The following is a 19251-nucleotide window of genomic DNA, read 5'->3' on the forward strand; positions in this document are numbered from 1 at the left end:
TAGTGTTGTAGTCATGGCGACCCCTGGTTCCTGTGACCACCACTGTAAAGAACTCTGAACCATTTCACACCAAACCTCTCTGAACCTCTCTGATTACATCTCACACACTGAAATTCCCTTTAAGGCAAACACTTTAGGTTGACAGAGCTCAGCTGATACCAAAGGTTGACCTAGAGATGAGAAATATCTGAAAGGCTTTCCTTCCATGCTAAAAAAGTGAAGTAAGTAAACGTCTGTTGAGGAATCCAGGCCCTTTAAAATGTTTCTACAGCTCGAGCCCCACCTGCAGCAGATGGTGGATGGTCTCTCCGTCTCTCCTGATGCTGCTGTATCTCTTCGCTACTCTTCCTGCTCTGTCCTCCAGCATCAGCAGCGTGTCTTTCTTACTGTCCTTCCTGCAGAACATCGGCTGTTTGCTCCATCCCTTCATCAGCTCCTGGATCATCTCCACGTTGTCTTTGGCCCTCTGATTCCTGCGCTCCAGCCTGCAGACCAAGTCCTTCACCTGGCTGACGTAGCTCCAGCAGCCCTGGTGCTGCCACATCAGCTCAGTCTCAGCCTGATGAAGCTGCTGGTCTACGGCCTCCAGATCCACCTTCATCAGAGAGACCTCAACATCCACAGCTGTCTGACGGACCTTGTTGTACGCCTGGACCAGCAACTGCAAACAGCTCATGCACTGAAACAGAATGAGAAACCTAATGAGAAACTGTAGAACAGACTCAGTTTATATCACAATACCTACATTTAGAGTCGGTTATTCATTCAGCCTAATGAGAAACTGTAGAACAGACTCAGTTTATATCACAATACCTACATTTAGAGTCGGTTATTCATTCAGCCTAATGAGAAACTGTAGAACAGACTCAGTTTATATCACAATACCTACATTTAGAGTCGGTTATTCATTTTTTGCCGAACAGTGAAGTACAGTTAGAGGAATCTTCACTGACCGTGAGGAAGCTGTCTCTCCTCTCGTACACCTCCACGGCTGCAGAAGGGATGTCGACACGCTCCAGCATTTGGAGGTGTTTCACATCTCGCAGGACGGCTAACAGCTTGGGTCACAAAGTAAGTTTGAAAGAGTTACATTTTAAAAACGTGTTAGAGGAGAACTTCTGCGTTATCCATCCTGATCTCTGTCTGCTGTATCTGTGCTGTTCGGATCACCGCAGACAATCATTTAAACATGTTTCCTGAATTTAGACTCTGAACGCATCATAGAATCAGTGGGCAGATGCTGAATTCTGTCAGTTAATATTTGAGCGAAACTCACATTTGCGTAGGAAGAAATTTGAGTATCTACTCAGAACTGACAGCTTTTTTATTTATTTGACCAAAAGGGTTGAACATGAAATAATTTCATATTTTTCTGTATTTTTAAAATTTGCAATTGCATAGTTAAGGGGTTAAGATGTAAACAGAGTCATTCAGAGTGGTTTGGTTTCTAGAGAAACTCGCTGAGTCAGAACTGTTCATTTGACTGTATTTTAAATGAACAAGATATCAGATCATAACTGCATTTTCACAGAGTATCAATACCCACAACACTCGCTTCTGTCCTGTTAAAGGATCATTTGATCAGATTTAAAATGAAGATACTGGAACACAAATTCATTTCTAAAGGTATCAGACAGTGAAGAGCATCAGACAGGATTCTGGATATTTTCATACATTTTCAGATGGATTTAATAAACACATTTACATACAGTTATTTCTGTATGAGACATTTCTATGTGTAATATTTCCCCATACATTTTAAATTAAATGTATTTTAAAATATATTTGGTTAAAATGGCAAAATATTCTGAAACACATTTTGGTGTTTGGAATGTATTTCAGCATCGACTGCAATGTTTTTTTTTTGAGGGAACCGCGTTGAAGCGTCTGTGTTGACTGACCGTACTCCACAGATACAGCCGGCAGAGATTAGGTTTAAAAATGCTAGATTATTCCTTTAACCTGTAAACAGACAGAAGAAAAGTGAGACTAACAGGTGTGTCAGATCTCGATCTCATTACCTTCAGATTGAAGTTCACCGAGAGGAGGCCGGTGTCTGAATCTCTCCTGATGAGCGGCTGGTCGAGGTTCAGCTGGCAGATCTGCTCCACATTACTGCACCAGTCTGAGTAAACCTTCTCCTCAAACTCGTCCAGCAGGGTGGACATCTCCAGGTACTGATGGTGCACCAGCTCCACAGCTACTCCTTCAGTGGTCCTGACAGATGAGCCATGCAGCATTTTCTCATCAGTTACAGTCACATTAATCAGTTTACTGATTATATAATAGCAGAGGTCACTGACCCTCCTTCTGCAGAGTTCAGCTCCAACCTGCCTCTAAAACCCTGCCTCCTTATTTCCGGACCCTAACGCATCAGATCTAGCCAATCAGGGGCTTCTGGAGACGCTAACAAGCTGCAGCAGGTGTGGCAGGTTGTGGTTGGGACTAAACTCTGCAGTAGGGCTGAGAGATTAATCAGTTTTATATCGTAATTGAAGAGACAAGAGCTGCAACTGTTTTTAAATTATGGCCTACACTCTTAAAAAAGGGTTCTTTAGTGTCAGAACATCATTCTATATAGAGCCATGAACACTCAGAGACCCATTTCATACCTAATGGGTTCTTTGCATACAGAAATTGTTCTTTAGATTGATGGAGAATGTGTTGATTCTACACAGCACCTAAAAGGGTTCCGATATTGTTACCATGTCAAGCTTGTAACAATAGAAGAACATTTTTGGTACTATATAGAACCCTTTTCGAAAAAGTGCTATATAGAACAACATACAACACATTCTCCATCAGTCTGAAGAACCATTTCTTCATGCAAAGAACCCTTTAATTATGCGAATGGGTCTCTGTGTGTTCATGGTTCTATATAGAGCCATTGTCTTTACTAAAGAACCCTTGAAGAACCATCTTTTTAAAGTGTGAACATTATTAAAAACGCTGTCTTCAGCTTTAAGAGGGGAAACTGAACCTAATAACACAGAGCTTGTGAGATGCCTGTAGATAAGTTTGACCAATCGGAGGCAACCAAACCTCCACATGTTGTGACATCACAACCACGACTTACTGGCAGTTTGACCATTCAGGGGTCAAACCTCAAGCCAGAGAAGGTGGATATTCTGGTCTTCTTGGGCAAAAAAAACCAGAATAAATCTTAATTTATAAAAAATAAGCATAACTTAAATCGCAGTCGCAAAATTATTTATATTTTCCCCAAATCGTTCAGCTTCACTCTGATGGAAGACAGATGTCCAGAACCAGGGTTGGTGAGCACTGATACATCTGTCGTAAACACGCTCACTTTCCTCTTACAGAGGTGCTGCAGCAGTGTTTAGAATTCATTTAATTGGCAAAGTACTGAGAACAAGACCTCGGGGCTTTTTTGTACTTTCACTGCTTTATTTATTGTAAAAATAAATCAATAAAAAATTATGTAAATACACTTAAATAGTGTAGTGAAACAAGACTGACTTCCTGTCTTCTAAAACTGATTTGGGCTCATCTACTCAAAGGTGCTGCGTTCCGCACATTTTTAATCTTTTTTATTTAAACAAACAGGAAAAGTCAGAAGTGCAGACTCGAATCCGTCCATGCAGAACGCAAATTAAATTAAACTAAAAAACGACAGTAATGACCTTAACGTCTGAGGTGTTTGGAAACACTTACACGTCCAGCACGAATCGGAAATTCTCCCACGGAGTTTGGATCCTCGCTCTCAGCATCTTAGCCCACTTCAGAGCGCCGGACATGGCTGACATGTTCTTACATAGCAGGGCCTGACCTCTCCCCCTCTGGACACAAACCATAAACAACACGGCTCTGATCAGCCCATCGGGAGAGGAGCACTGTGGGTAATACACCTGTGACACTGTTCTGATGAAGAAAACAGCAATACCTGCTGGAGCTGAGAGTCAAACAGGTGTTTACAGCTCTCCAGCTCATCCCCAAACAGCCGGACCAGTCTGGGTACACTGTGAGTGAACGACTCCTTAACGATCCCTCTGTCCAGAAACGGGCTGACCACAGCCAAGAGCTTCGAACGAGAACGGTTAACGCGTCATGATACACACGTTACATCACTCAGTGTTAGATGTAATTTCACCATCAGGGAAGGTGTATCTGTAATGGCAGCACTCTAAAAAATGGTTCTTCAAGGGTTCTTCATTAAAGACAGGGGTTCTATATAGAACAATGAACACTCAAAGAACCATATGCATGCTTTAAGGGTTCTTTGCATGGTGAAATGGTTCTTCAGATTGATGGAGAATGCAATGTATATGGTTCTATTTACTAACCATTGATAGAGAATGCATAAACAATGCATCCTCCATCGGTATGAAGGAGAACGAATTGTAGATGGTTCTATATAGCACTAAAAAGGGTTCTGCTGTTGTTATGATGGCGAGCTTATTTTGGTGCTATATAGAACCCTTTTCAAAAAGGTTCTCCATACACACTTAAATATAATGGTTTTTCAAGGGTTCTATGTAGATCCTTTTTAAAAAGGGTTCTATATAACACCAAAAAGGGGTTTATTCTTACAAGCTTGACACTGTAACAATAGAAGAACCCCTTTTGGTGTTATACAGAACCATATACAGCACATTCTCTATCAGTCTGAAGAACCATTTCACCATGCAGAGAACCATTTAAGCATGAAAGTGTTTATGGTTCTATGTGGAACCACTGGCTCTACTAAAGAACCCTTGAGGAACCCTCTATAGTCTATATAATGCCAGATCCAGTTCCATTATCCACAGACATTAAACAGAACCCAGAGTGGAGCTATTTAAAACGTAAAACCTGGATTAGAGTTACTAACGTTACTGTGACGTGTTCACTGTGTGACTGTGTCAACACTCAATATTAAAGGGCAGATTTCATATAAAATCAGATTTTCTTCTTTTTTTTAAGACTGAAATCTAATGGTTTTGCTTTCTAATGGAAATTGACTTAATGGTTCCAATAGGGACCACTAGTTTCCTGTAGAACACCTTTAGATCCCATTAGGAAACCAGCAGATGCGTTTAGAATCAGCCACTGGTCACCTTTTAAACCATTAGGACCCTTTACACTGTGATATCAACCCATTAAAAAAGCCAAAACACATTACAAAACCATCAGGAACCAACAGAAACACCTAATGGTGTTTAAATAAAGTTCCAGAGAAACGTACGATACGGCCCCTTTAAAGGCCTCTGATCGGATCAGGACTAAAGGGAAATGAATGAGGTCGATGCAGTGATTCACTGATTTAACCCACTTTGTAAGCAGACTCCAGTCCTGAACAGTCTCTATACGCAGAGCTGAGGATGCTCCCGAGCCGTCGGTCGTAATCTGCCACCTTCTCTCTGAAGAGAACACAGTCCTCCTCAAACTCCTGTACATCAGAGACGGAACCACAGACATCCATTCACTGTCCAGCACAATCTACTACACACACCATACTATCAATATTAAAGATAAAATGACCTGATTTATGTGGCCACTCGGATAAATTACCAGCGTTTCACGATTAAACAGGTTCCACATTTACTGCCCTTTAATCAGTTAAACTACTGAAGATCTGCTGCAGAGAAAAGAGCAGAATAGACTGAGAACCACAGACTTTAACGCTGAAACGCTGTTTAATGTGAACCAGACGGTCATTATACACGCTTAAAGACGGTTCTTCAAGGGTTCTTTAGTAAAGAAAATGGTTCTGTGTAGAACCATGAACACTCAAAGAACCTTTTGAATGACTAAATGGTTCTTCGCATCATGAATGGGTTCTTCAGATTGATGGAGAATGTGCTGTATATGTTTCTTTATCTAACCGTCTTGAAAAGGGTTCTTTATAGCATCAAAAAGGGTTCTTTTACTGTTACACTGTGAAGTTTGTAACAACAGCAGAACCGTTTTTGGTTTTATATATATATATATATATATACATATGTATATATATATATATATATATATATATATATATATATATATATATATATAGACCCATTTTCATTACTAAAGAACCCTTGAGGAACCATATTTTTAAGTGAGTAGAGCTGAATGATTTTTCTGACTGATTTATTAAAATGTGAAATGTAAAATTTTTTTCTGCACATGAGACTCCAGGCTTTTTTTTCCGATTTGGTCAGACTCTGAAGATCAGACTACACGTTTGGCGAATGGTGTTGGGTTCATTTCTGGCTGATTCCAGGTTGTTTAGCTGTTCTTCTGTCTCAGCTGTCGACTGAAAAGCTGCTCAGTGGTGATGACAGTTTGGGAGTTCAGTGTAAGGAGCTGGAGACCGAACTGCCGGCTGTGCAGTGAGTTTCTCTGTAATGCTAATCCAGGTAGACGTCGCCCCAATTTTACATTTTTTAACGTTCATGTATTTGCATCAGCAGATACATACATCAAAAATTTCAGATATCTGCTATCAGCCCATAGTTTCCTCAGTTAGTGGGTTAAAACTGCACTCTTCCAAACTGCAGTTTCAGTGTAAAAGTGATTTATTCCTCAGCTCTGTTCCTTTAGATGGAGCTGCAGGGTGAGTTGTTTGAATTAGGTGCAGTTCGAAATACTGACAGCATTTTATCTCTAGAGAAGGTCTCAGTAGACCTTATACCAATAAAATGAAAGCAAAGCATTCAAGCACTTCTCTGCAGGAAAGAATCACTGTGTTTCTAATGTTCTCAGACTGGACTCTTCATAAAACACCGTCACCATAACAAACTAAAACATCACTCTGGCGCCCACGCGTCGCCACACGCAGCTCGTCACATCTTATCATGTGTGTAACTAACAACACAAACGATTATGATTCTTCCTACATGATGTGTTTTTTTTGCCAAATCATGTTACAGCGCTGGGAGATATTTATCAGAGTATATCGTGAATATGCTGCATATTTGATTACATGAGGGCCTAACTAGTCCTGTTTTTAGAGGACGTTGCGTAGTATGTGAAATATTAATTGTATTCTTAGTTTTTCCCATTTTTTTAAATGTGGCACTATTTTGACTTTTCCGATTTATCAATGTGAAAAATTGTAACATATTCTGTATCGTTAAAACTTCTTGAGGTATCATGATATTATGATTTTTCTATATCGCCCAGCTCTACATCCCAGGCTTTTTCAATTTTTTTTGTGCAACACTTTTAAATCTTTGGTTTATTATTGTTCAGTTAATCCTGATTAATTGATTACTAATCTAATCAATAGTGTCAGCCTCATAGAAAGCTGCACTTTGTGAAGCTTTCAACAAACCGATGGAGGTTTTAGCTCCGTACCTGAGACGTTAGGTCCAGTGGGTCGTATTCTTTGTCCGTGATTCCTTTACAGAGCTGCTGAAACTCTGAGAGCAGCAGAGAAACCTGCTCAGTGAACATTCTGCCCTTAACGCCTCCGAAGATCAGCTTCTCCAGCTTCTGCAGCTCCAGCATGGTGGAGAAAAGATCCTGAGAAGCGCACAGAGCTTCGGTTAAACACACAGCGGCACATTCATTACAGAGCTTTCAAATCAAAGTGACAGTTTGTCAAAAATCAAACATACTCAGTTTTTTACTCCAAACGCAGCCGATCAGCCGAGACCCGTTTAGTGTCTGAACTTCACTTCTTTAGTTTTAGCTCTGGAGCTACGAGCTAACACGTAATAGAAGCTTAAACCACACCAGTTAGCATGGGGCTAAATCATTACTCACTTGTCTTAAACCGTGTGGAGCTGTTCACCCATACATGGCAATGTGTGTTTTACATATATGACATATATTAGCATATGTGGATTTATATCCAACTTTTATTAGTCACATAGACACATATATGTCACAAACATGCCAACTTATATGAAATTGGCCATTTTCAAATATAGTACATGTATTTTAGCCATACACAACATACACAAACATACATGTGTAACACATATTGAACTGTATATAATAGTAAACAATATTCTTATGGATGGATAGCATGGTTGCATATATTACTCATATATTCTATCTTCACGTTGTATAATGTTTTTACAGCCTGCGCGCTGCTGGTCTGTTTCATTCAGATTTTTTGCTTTAAAAATCAGAAACACTTTACTGTAGGGTGCTGCTCATAAGACTACATAAACTTGTCATGACAGCTAATATAACCCTACATAAGTGTTTGTAAATGCTTCCAAATTCCAACAGGCGTCATCTGTCGTAAAGGTTACTTTAGCTGACTTCAGAAGTGGTAAATTATACAGTAAAATGTTACCAAAAAATCTTACAGTGTTTGTATCAGACATATCAGATATATATATTGGACATTTATCAAACAACCAGTATATATATATATATATATATATATACATATATATGCTGCCGGAAGAAAACCTTGTATCTCCATTTTTGTCGTTTTTCAGTTTTTGACGTAATTTTACATTCAAAAAAAAACACTGGACCCAGAGCAGACGCGGGCTCACCTCCAACAGCAGCACTCGAGCTAAGAAGCTGTCAAACCGAGTGAAGACCAGAGCCGACGGGAAATCCCAGCAGCTGTTCACGCCTCCAGCGCCAGCCCAGACGCTCACTCTGCCTCTGTAGGCGTGGAAACTCTCCTTAAAGCACGTCAGGAGCTTCAGTACCGTCTGGAGCTTCTCCAGAGTCTCCTCAGTGTCTCCTCTCAGCAGCTCCTCAGCTCTCAGGTAGGAGGAGGCCTGGAGGAGAGAAGAGAGAACATCCTTATTCCTTTAAATTCAACGGGCCGGTTCTCCACACACGGAATAAGACTACACTCTTCGACAAGGCGGTTCTTCAAGGGTTCTTTAGTTCTATTTAGAACCTAAGTTCTATTACATGTTTAAATGGTTCTTTTTGCATGGTGAAATTGTTCTTCAGATTGATTGAGAATGTATTCTTAATAGCAGAACCATTTTCAAAAAGGTTCTATACTGAACCATATACAACATATTCTCCATCAATCTGAAGAACCATTTCACCATGAAAAGAACCATTTAAGCATGAAATGGTTTGATACAGAGCTTACAGAACTAAAGAATCCTTGAAGAACCTTGAAGAGTGTAGTCTTAACAGTGATTCCTACAGTGAATCATCTTTGGAAATCTTCCATTACGGCTTCGTTACATTAGAACGCAGGTTTAATTTAATAAACAGTCGAACGCATCAGTTTGTGAGCTCCTGGTCAAATTCCATGTTTTGTTGATTTTCTAAGTGAAAATAAGTTAAACATCCTGTACAGAAACTCTTATTTTAATGCACAATTAGAAAAATAAAATGTGGTACAAATTAGCACATTTAAATGTTTCTGTTTTATTATTTCCAATATTTTAAACTCAGCAAATAAATACAAATAATGCACTATAATTAGCAGAAAAATGCCATATTTGTGTGTCCTCTGTAGAGTTTGTGTTAACTTTCAAACTTTCACTTAGAAAATCAACAATAAATGTAATTTGTGTGGGGATGTTCAACACTGTTGAGGCTTCAGTTTGATTTTCTATTTAACAGAAATTATACAGAAGCCTCAACAGCTACATATAATAGGGATGCATCGATACTGATACTAGTTTCAAGAATCGGGCCGATACTGTGCTCATTTCCTCTCACTCGTAAAAACAGTAACAGTAATTCATTACACTATCAGACTCGGACAGAAAGAAATGGTATTGATGCATCATTAGATTTTCCTAGTAAAACACCATTAATCTTATGTGTAGTTTACGGTTTACGTTTTCGTTCCTCAAACCGGTCCGGTTCTCTAATCTAGAGCCCTCACAGAGACCCTCACTCGGTGATTGGTAAAGCCATTCTGTCCTCTAGAGCTCATGGATTAACCTTTTCATCACCTGCTGAATAATCAGGTTGCACAGCTCCTGCAGCAGCACCACGATGCGGGCCGGCGCGCGGTACGACGAGCAGTGAGTCCAAACCAGGAAGATGAGGTGGAAGAGTGGATGGATGAACGGATGGAGAGATGAGAACTCCACCTCTTCTACATCGAACAAAAGTGGCTGAAGCTGCTGAAGGTGCAGATCCACATCCCTCGCTTTCTGTAAGGCTGCAGATCAGATGGAAAAGTGAGAAGCAGTCAGTTCAGGCTGTTCAGACTGTTCAGGCTGTTCAGACTAATCAGGCTGTTCAGACTGTTCAGGCTGTTCAGACTAATCAGGCTGTTCAGACTGTTCAGACTAATCAGGCTGTTCAGACTGTTCAGGCTGTTCAGACTGTTCAGGCTGTTCAGACTAATCAGGCTGTTCAGCCTGTTCAGGCTGTTCAGACTGTTCAGGTTGTTCAGGCTGTTCAGACTGTTCAGGCTGTTCAGACTAATCAGGCTGTTCAGACTGTTCACACTAATCAGACTGTTCAGGCTATTCAGGCTGTTCACACTAATCAGCCTGTTCAAGTTGTTCAGACTGTTCAGGCTGTTCAGGCTGTTCAGACTGTTCAGGCTGTTCAGACTGTTCAGACTGTTAAGGCTGTTCAGACTGTTCAGGCTGTTCAGACTAAACAGGCTGTTCAGACTGTTCAGGTTGTTCAGGTTGTTCAGGCTGTTCAGACTGTTAAGGCTGTTCAGGCTGTTCAGACTGTTAAGGCTGTTCAGGCTGTTAAAGCTGTTCAGACTGTTCAGACTGTTAAGACTGTTCAGGTTGTTCAGACTGTTAAGGCTGTTCAGGCCGTTCAGGCCGTTCAGACTAAACAGGCTGTTCAGGCTGTTCAGACTGTTCAGACCGTTCAGACTGTTCAGGCCGTTCAGACTGTTCAGGCTATTAAGGCTGTTCAGGCTGTTAAGGCTGTTCAGACTGTTCAGGTTGTTCAGGCTGCTCAGACTGTTCAGGCTGTTAAGGCTGTTCAGACTAATCAGGCTGTTCAGGTTGTTCAGGCTGTTCAGACTGTTCAGGCTGTTCAGACTGTTCAGGCTGTTCAGGCTGTTAATGCTGTTCAGGCTGTTCAGACTGTTCAGGCTGTTCAGACTGTTCAGACTAAACAGGCTGTTCAGGCTGTTCAGGCTGTTCACACTAATCAGCCTGTTCAAGTTGTTCAGACTGTTCAGGCTGTTCAGGCTGTTCAGACTGTTCAGGCTGTTCAGACTGTTCAGACTAAACAGGCTGTTCAGGCTGTTCAGACTAAACAGGCTGTTCAGGCTGTTCAGACTGTTCAGACTAAACAGGCTGTTCAGACTGTTCAGGCTATTCAGGCTGTTCAGGCTGTTCAGACTGTTCAGGCTGTCCAGACTGTTCAGGCTGTTCAGGTTGTTCAGACTGTTCAGACTAAACAGGCTGTTCAGGCTGTTCAGGTTGTTCAGACTGTTCAGACTAAACAGGCTGTTCAGGCTGTTCAGACTAAACAGGCTGTTCAGGCTGTTCAGACTAAACAGGCTGTTCAGGCTGTTCAGGCTGTTCAGACTAAACAGGCTGTTCAGGCTGTTCAGACTAAACAGGCTGTTCAGGCTGTTCAGACTGTTCAGGCTGTTCAGGCTGTTCAGGCTGTTCTCTCAGCGCTGCTTTAGTTACACACAGTGAGATTCCACACTATCTCAGCTGGAACGCTGAGGCTCACGTGTCTTACAAAACAGTAACTTTACAGGAGAAGAAAACGTTCTCAGCTTTTAATGTAAAGACATTTTATTTTGAGTAATATTTGATTTCTAATTAGTGCGTTCATCAGGAATTTAAAATAAAATTAAATATAAAGGATACGAAGCTGTTGTGTTCAAAATGATGCATAAAAATAAAAATCTAAAAAGTGAGTTATGTTGGACAGCGATGATGTATTAATATTCACTGTTCATCTGTTTATCTGTCTATTAGAGGAGTGACATTTCTCAAGATTCAGAATTTGATTCAACACAACACAGTCGATACATAGACAACATAATACACAACATACAACATAATGAGTGTAATGTGAATCGTTACACATAATGAATATGTTAATTTTTCCATTTTCACTTGATTAGAGCATTCAGCATTAAAAAGCACTATATTTTTAAATTAAAGCTGTTATATAGCGTACTGATCTGACGCTCTAGCCACATGATAATAGGCTAATCACGATTCAACAGAACAATAATATGTGAAACAATTTGGTGCATGTTGTATATATGTATACACATATATATACTTATATAAATATATATATATATATATATATATATTTATATATATCCATCCACCTATGAAGCTAATACACTAGCCACAAGCTAACATGCTAATAACAATACAACGATGAAATACGATTCACTTCAGTAGAAAATGCTGCGATACGATTCAATACAATTTAAAATACGATTCACTACAAAACAATTCAATACAACATAGAACACAATACATTATGCTGTGACACAATACGGTAAAATATGATATCCTACGATATCCATAGTTACCGTCAGAGACCTCCTCGGTCAGCACTTTAAAAGACGGGTAATAGCTGCTGTCGGCCGCTTCCAGGATTCTCACCATCTTCTGAATCTCAGGGCTCTGAAGCTGAAAATCAGAACCGCACACTCAGAGGAAACGTCTCTCTTAAGGTTCCACCCTGCAGGTGTACAATTACAGACTGACCTGGTCAGTGGTCGTATTGATAGATGCTGAAATATTAATCGTTTTTATACTGAAATTGAAATTCAAGAGAATTTTCAAATCACCAGAGCTGCAATTCTTTTTATTATACACTCTTAAAAAAGACGGTTCTTCAAGGGTTCTTTAGTAAACACACTGGTTCTGTATGGTTCTGTCCATGAACACTTCGAGACTTATTTCATGATTAAATGGTTCTCTGCATGGAAAAATTGCTCTTCAGATTGATGAAGAATGTGTTGTGGGTTCTATGCACCACAATGTTTTTCTATTGTTACAAGCTTGACACAATAACAATAGCAGAACCCTTTTTGGTGCTTTATAGAACCCTTTTCAAAAAGGTTCACATTCTCCATCAATCCAAAGAACCATTTCTTCATGCAAATAACCATTTAAGTATGCAAATTGGTCTTTGGTTGTTCATGGTTCTGTACAGAACCACTGTCTTTACTAAAGAACCCTTGAAGAACCATCTTTTTTAAGTGTGAACATTATTAAAAACGCTGTCTTAAGCTTTAAGAGGGGAAACTGAACCTAATAACACAGAGCTTGTGAAATGCCTGTAGATGAGTTTGACAGAGGCAACCAAACCTCCATGTGTTGTGACATCACAACCATGACCTACTGGCAGTTTGGCTGTTCAGGGTCAAACCTCAAGCCAGAAAAGGTGGATATTCTGGTTTCTTGGCCAAAAAAAATCAGGCCTGAATCTTAATTAATACAAAAATAATCACAATTTAAACTGCAGTCGCAATATCAGTCGGAAAAATCGCAATTAGATATTTTCCCCAAATCGTTCAGCCCTACTTGTGGTGGCCCCTGTGCACTGATGAATGGGGCAAAGAGGGGCTGATAAACTGGGCAGTAACCGTCTGTAACTGTACACCTACAGAGTGCACCTACATGGTGGGTGACCATAGCTACAAGGTAGGTGCACATAATAAACTGACCGTAAACCTGTTAACTCGGACCATAAAGGTTTACAGCTGGATTACCTGATCATAAATATTCTGGATGTTCTTCTTTCTAGACCTCCAGAAGTGAAGCTCAGCGCTCGGTCCCGGGTTCAGCCCCTTCAAGATGAGCTCTGCAGAATCTTCCTTTAAGACTTTTTGAATCAGATGGGTCCAGTTAATGACCATGGACTCAATGGCGTGCATGACTGTCCTCCCGTCATGACAGTCCTGACTGAATTGATGAAACAAAGGAATTAGTTCACATTCGACCACACGCACTGGAACAGATTCAGAGTACGGGGCTATTAAAAAGACGCTAACAGTCAATGGAATCATTCTAATTGGTGGCCATTTACTTTCATTCAATTACCTACATTTGTCAAACTTCTCAGAGTGAGAAAACCATCGGGTATCAGCTTCTGCCTTTTATATAACACTGAATGGAAATACATGTGATACGAGTACTTATACCATATTTTAACCAGTACACTACACATTCCAGGCCCTGTTACTCAAAAGTTCCACATAATTTAACAGTTAAGATGTAAGCAGAGTCATTCAGAGTCATTCAGAGCGGTTCAGAGAGGTTCAGAGTGGTTTGGTGTGAAACGCTCTGTTCTAGATGAACTTACTGAGTCAGAACTGTTCACAGTGGTGGTGATAGGAACCAGACATCCACCTCTAAAAGCTCCCTCACAGAAAGTTACTACATGAAATGGTTATGAATTCACTGCCTGATGACTGAGACACTGTTTTATGATAGTTTAGAGAACTTAAACTCCATTCATGGTGGAGGGATACATGCAGGGCGCTGTGAGGCAAAATAGTCCCCAAAGAAAACTTATTATTTCAGATTTTCCATCATCAACATTCCATATGAAACTGTACTGCGGTGTGTTTCACCTGTAACCGGCTAACTTCGCTAGCATTAGCACCACCCAGCTGGGTCCATCTCGTAGCTCCACAGAAAAATTCTATTTTTGTATTTCTGTCACTTCAACACCAGCCATTCGGATTTCTCAGATATGAGTCTTTGTCCTCTAAATAGGTGTTTTAAGCGTCAGTTCGCTGGAACCGAGTCTATACTTCGGTAGGAGGCACAGTACACATGCATTAGCTTAGCCTAGCAGGCTTAAAACACTACAGAACAGGTTTAATTTTGGCTTTCTGTACCTCCAACACCAGCCACTCAACTCAGCATGCTAACTAAGCTAATGCTAACCAGCTACTCTCTCCTGGTTATCAGCGCCGTTTAACATTTAGAAACTGGTGTTAAATTGAAGCTTTAACATTTATTGAACTGTGGATTTAAAATCGTGCACTGCGTGACATAAACACAGAACCAGTCAGCTACGTCGTTACGTCATCCCACCAGCCCCGAGCATGGTTAGCTAACTGTGCCGAAAAACTGTGCTGAGCCTGGTTTGTGTTCTGTGTCAAACCGTGTCCGTATGGAAAACCCACTGGAACGGTTTCCCATACTCAGAACCGCCCTGCAGTGGAAAAGAGGCCATTTTCTCATCTCTCGATGCCCCAAATTTCACACAGACCTCAGATTTATTTTGCATATAAGTATCAAAATTATTTGAGAAACAAAGATCGAGACACGTTTAGCTAAACAGTGGAGTGGCTGAATGTGTTGTGTGCAATTTTGGTTGTGTTTGAATTGCTTCGTGTAACCGCCTGGTTTCACTGTGTAAAGCCAGTCACTGAAAAAAGCTGGACTGAAACATCACTAAGAGCAGCATGCTGACTGTAATCTGATCACATGTTTGGGGTGTTTCTCTGTTCTTATCTTTTTCTTTATTTTGCAAAACTGTTGTATAAAAGCAATAAAACACTCGGGGACATGTGTGCTCATCATGGCGTGTCACAGCTACGAGCTGATTAAGCAACAGAACACAGAGGGAGTGTGTTATCGTGGAATAACATCACTGTGATTTGGTCGCCGTAGATCATCACAGCCGTGATGTTATTGGCGATAACACACTCCTCGAGTGTTCTACTGCTTTAACACACCAGTTAAATAAATACAGTAATAAATTAATAAACTGGGTCGTGAACGCGGCGTTTAATATGTTTTAATGTTCGCAGTTCCTTCACCAAATTATAGCTCCTTAACGAGCAGCTCGTTGCTCTGTCAGAGTAACGAGCTCCGCCCACTCGCTGCACAGCCGGCAGTTCGTTCTCCAGCTCCACACAGACCAACTGACAGTTTGGGAATTTGGCGTCGTCTCATCTTCAGAGTCTGACCAAATCAGACAGAGACATAAAACTGCTGCAATATCAAGTTCAGCTCAGTTTTGTCAGTTTTTGCCAGATCAGTATTAATGTTGTTTTGTTCCAGTCAGTCTGTAAAGCATCTTACAGCCCATTTAGTTTGGCGAATGGTGTTGGGTTCAATTCTGGCTGATTCCAGGCTGTTTAGCTCAACAACAACAAATCGGCTGTCGGTCAAATGTGATCTTAAAAGTGTCCATTTTCTGTTTGTGGCAAAGTAAGAAGTAAAAACGTTCAAATGGCTTGAGTGTCTCCTACAGCTGTCAAAGTTGTTGCTTAGCAATGGCATCTCAGTGGAGTGATAGTGTTTGTGAAAAAAACCTGTGATGTTATGGTGAAATAACAGCATGTTTAGAACCTTCCCAACCAATCAGCTCGCGTGGCCTGTTGTATAACTGTATAAAGGCACATAACGCACTCCCTTAGCTTTAGTTGACTATTCTCGTAGCCTCTTTCTGCACGCCCCCTAATGGGGGGAAATCGCTACTAATGGCAGTCGACTCTGATATGTTCAATTAATGCAATCAAATTAAATATATTTTATTAATATCTCCTTTATGACTTTATTACTAGTTTCCAGATTAACGAGGATGCTGTTACTGTGACTGTGTTGAGCTGCTAGTGAGCAACGAGGGGTGAATTCAAAGTCATTCCATCAGCATTACTGAAGAAAAAAGCGTTGAAGTGAGACACGTCTTCCAAAACATCCTGTAAAAAAGGGTTGATACTTCAGAAATAACTGGGTAATAAACTTACAGCCTGATCTCGGCCGCTGGACACCTCTCTATCCTCTCCGTCACCGCGGTAACAGGGAGGACGGTTCTGCCGTGGATCTGTCCGTTCACCACCGTCACCTTGCTCGATAAAGTCTCCACGTGCCTCGTCACGTCCTGGGAAATCACGCTCGGCCACGTCAGATGATTCTTCTTGTTCGACAAAAGTGGCAGACAGACCTTCACATAAAGCAGCAGCACATCAGACATGCAGACGCTCGCGAGGTAAATCAGACGTTTATTTAAATGCTGGTCTGACGAGGTGAAGAACCCAACATCGGGCCACGTGAGACGTTCTGATGGAGCAATGTTTCCCCTGCAGGTCCTCGAGGTTCCAGTGAAGGTTCCTTACCTTGTCCACACTGTTCGACAGCTGCGTGAGCAGAGATGGTGACAGCAGCCCAAACAGCAGAACGTTCCGGCAGTTCTCAGAGAGGACAGGGACGTTCTCCTTCTTCAGAATGTATAAACGCCTGCTCCCGGGCAGAGAAGACACCTAGAGTATGAGGACAAACAGTGAGTGCTCAAAAATACTCTTCAAAAAGACGGCTCTTCAAGGGTTCTTTAGTGAAGGCAGTGGTTCTACGTAGAACGATTTCATGCCTAAATGTTTCTTTGCATGGAGAAAACGTTCTTCAGATTAATGGAGAAAGTATTGTATATGGTTCTGTGTAGAACCTTTTTGAAAACGGTTCTATATAGCACCAATAGTTTATAATTTAATGTTTTATTTTTTTAGTCAAACTCAGCAAATGAAATTGTGGACTACAATACATAGAAAATGCCATATTTATGTGTGTTCTGCGGTTCTGGGTTCTGCTATCATTACAATGTTGGGTTCTTCTATTGTATACAAGCTTGATATCGCAGCAATAGAAGAATCATTTTTGGCGCTACACAGAACCGAACCAAGAAGAAACAGAGGAACCCTATTTGTTGCTACGTAAAACCTATACACCCATGAAAAAAGATGGTTCTTCAAGGGTTCTTATGGCTCTATGTAGAACCATTAACACTCAAAGAACCATTTGCATGCTTAAATGATTCTTTGCATAGGAAAACGTTCTTTAGAGTATTCACAACATTCTTTAGAAGGTGTTGTGCATGGTTCTATATAGAACATCTTTGAAAATAGTTCTATACTGCACCAAAAATGGTTCTTACAAGCTTGACATCAAAACAAAAGGAGAACATTTTTTGGTGCTATGTAGAACCGTACACAACACATTCTCCATCAATCTGAAGAACCATTTCACCATGCAAAGAACCATTTAAGCATGTGATTGGTTCTATAGCTATAGAACTCTAAACAGAACCATTGCCATTATAATAAAGAACCCTTAAAGAACCATGTTTTTGAAGAGCGTTCTTTATTCCTCCCTCACCTCAGTGGACGCAGTGAGGACAGAGGAGGCGCTGAAGATCATCAGTCTGACTGGGTTTTCAAAGAAGTCACTGAGAAGGTTCTGATTTTGCTCCTCAGAGCAGAACCTGTCCCAGAACTCTGCTCTGACTCTCAGCATCTGGACGACCTTCTGTCCCACAAACTTCACCCGGGGGTCTTCAGAGGAACGGTTCTCTGACGCTGACGGAGCTTCTTCCTCCTCCGACATGTTTCCCCCTCAGTACAGTGAACCCCTGCAGAAACGCGGTTCTGACTGCAGAACCTTTAAACTTTTAAACTAAACTCTAAACTTTAATTCCTGCAGTTTCTGATTCCCGCAGCGCGGACTGGGCTGAGGGGGCGGGGCGGCGTGCGGTTGCCTTGGAAACGGGCAGTGCGTAAACAGCGGCTGTAAACTTTAACCGCAGTTTGGCTGATTTTTCCCTTTTTCCTGACCGAAACAGCGCCGCTCTGCGGAGTGAATGTTCCCCCCGAGCGGAGAGGAAAGCTCGGTTTGGTCGATCAGCCCTTCCTGCTGCTTCCTGTTCCTCTGGAGCTTCGACATCAGCGCTGAGCTTCACAACAGCACCTCAGCAGAAAGCGGGGTGAACGGTGGAGCGAGCACTACATTAAACACTCTCTCTAACTGTTAGGGTTACGGGGCCCTGAAGGGGCGTGGCTAAAAATTACTTTTATTCCTTCGAAATAATTTTATATTACCAGACTATAATTTTGCATTTCCTGCAAATACAATAGGTTTTGCAGGGGAACACGAAACTTTTGCGAGGGAACGCAATGTCGTTGTAAATACTTTTTCCACAGTGGCGTTAGGGGCTCAGTAAAAGGTGGACTTCATCTATTTTTCTAAATCCCTGCATAATTCATCCCTGAGGATGTAAACACAGAGATTCAGAGTGGTTTGGTGTGAAATGGTTCAGATGTCTTTACAGTGGTGGTGATAGGAACCAGGGGTCGCCATGACTACAACACTAATATAGACATTTTATTTACTATCCAGAACCACCAGTGAACCTACACGAGTCTTCTGAGTTTATATGGAATGTTGATGATGGAAAATAGTGGAAAATCTGAAATAACATGTTTTCTTTGGGGACTATTTTGCCTCACAGCGCCCTGCATGTATCCCTCCACCATGAATGGAGTTTAAGTTCTCCAAACTATCATAAAACAGTGTCTCAGTCATCAGGCAGTGAATTCATAACCATTTCATGTAGGAACTTGCTGTAAGGGAGCTTTTAGAGGTGGACGTCTGGTTCCTATCACCACCACTGTGAACAGTTCTG

At 41.1% G+C, this 19251-nt stretch overlaps 1 protein-coding gene across 1 annotated transcript in view; it reads right to left on the minus strand.

The window, feature by feature from the left end:
* LOC118825795 (dynein heavy chain 11, axonemal) overlaps positions 1 to 18156 on the minus strand; it is a 119351-nt gene extending 101195 nt beyond the window's left edge. The window contains 16 exon segments of the mRNA XM_036596623.1: positions 284 to 679; positions 954 to 1058; positions 2022 to 2192; positions 3651 to 3800; positions 3905 to 4042; positions 5273 to 5389; positions 7282 to 7449; positions 8442 to 8675; positions 9825 to 10036; positions 12362 to 12461; positions 13550 to 13721; positions 14190 to 14216; positions 14733 to 14738; positions 16571 to 16743; positions 16916 to 17059; positions 17949 to 18156. Of these exon segments, the coding sequence (XP_036452516.1) occupies positions 284 to 679; positions 954 to 1058; positions 2022 to 2192; positions 3651 to 3800; positions 3905 to 4042; positions 5273 to 5389; positions 7282 to 7449; positions 8442 to 8675; positions 9825 to 10036; positions 12362 to 12461; positions 13550 to 13721; positions 14190 to 14216; positions 14733 to 14738; positions 16571 to 16743; positions 16916 to 17059; positions 17949 to 18086 (2451 nt within the window). The 5' untranslated portion in view covers positions 18087 to 18156.
* Between the last annotated feature and the right edge of the window lie 1095 nt (positions 18157 to 19251).

This window comes from Colossoma macropomum, unplaced genomic scaffold (genome assembly GCF_904425465.1).
Source record: "Colossoma macropomum unplaced genomic scaffold, Colossoma_macropomum, whole genome shotgun sequence".
In the NCBI taxonomy this organism is placed as follows: Eukaryota; Metazoa; Chordata; class Actinopteri; order Characiformes; family Serrasalmidae; genus Colossoma; species Colossoma macropomum.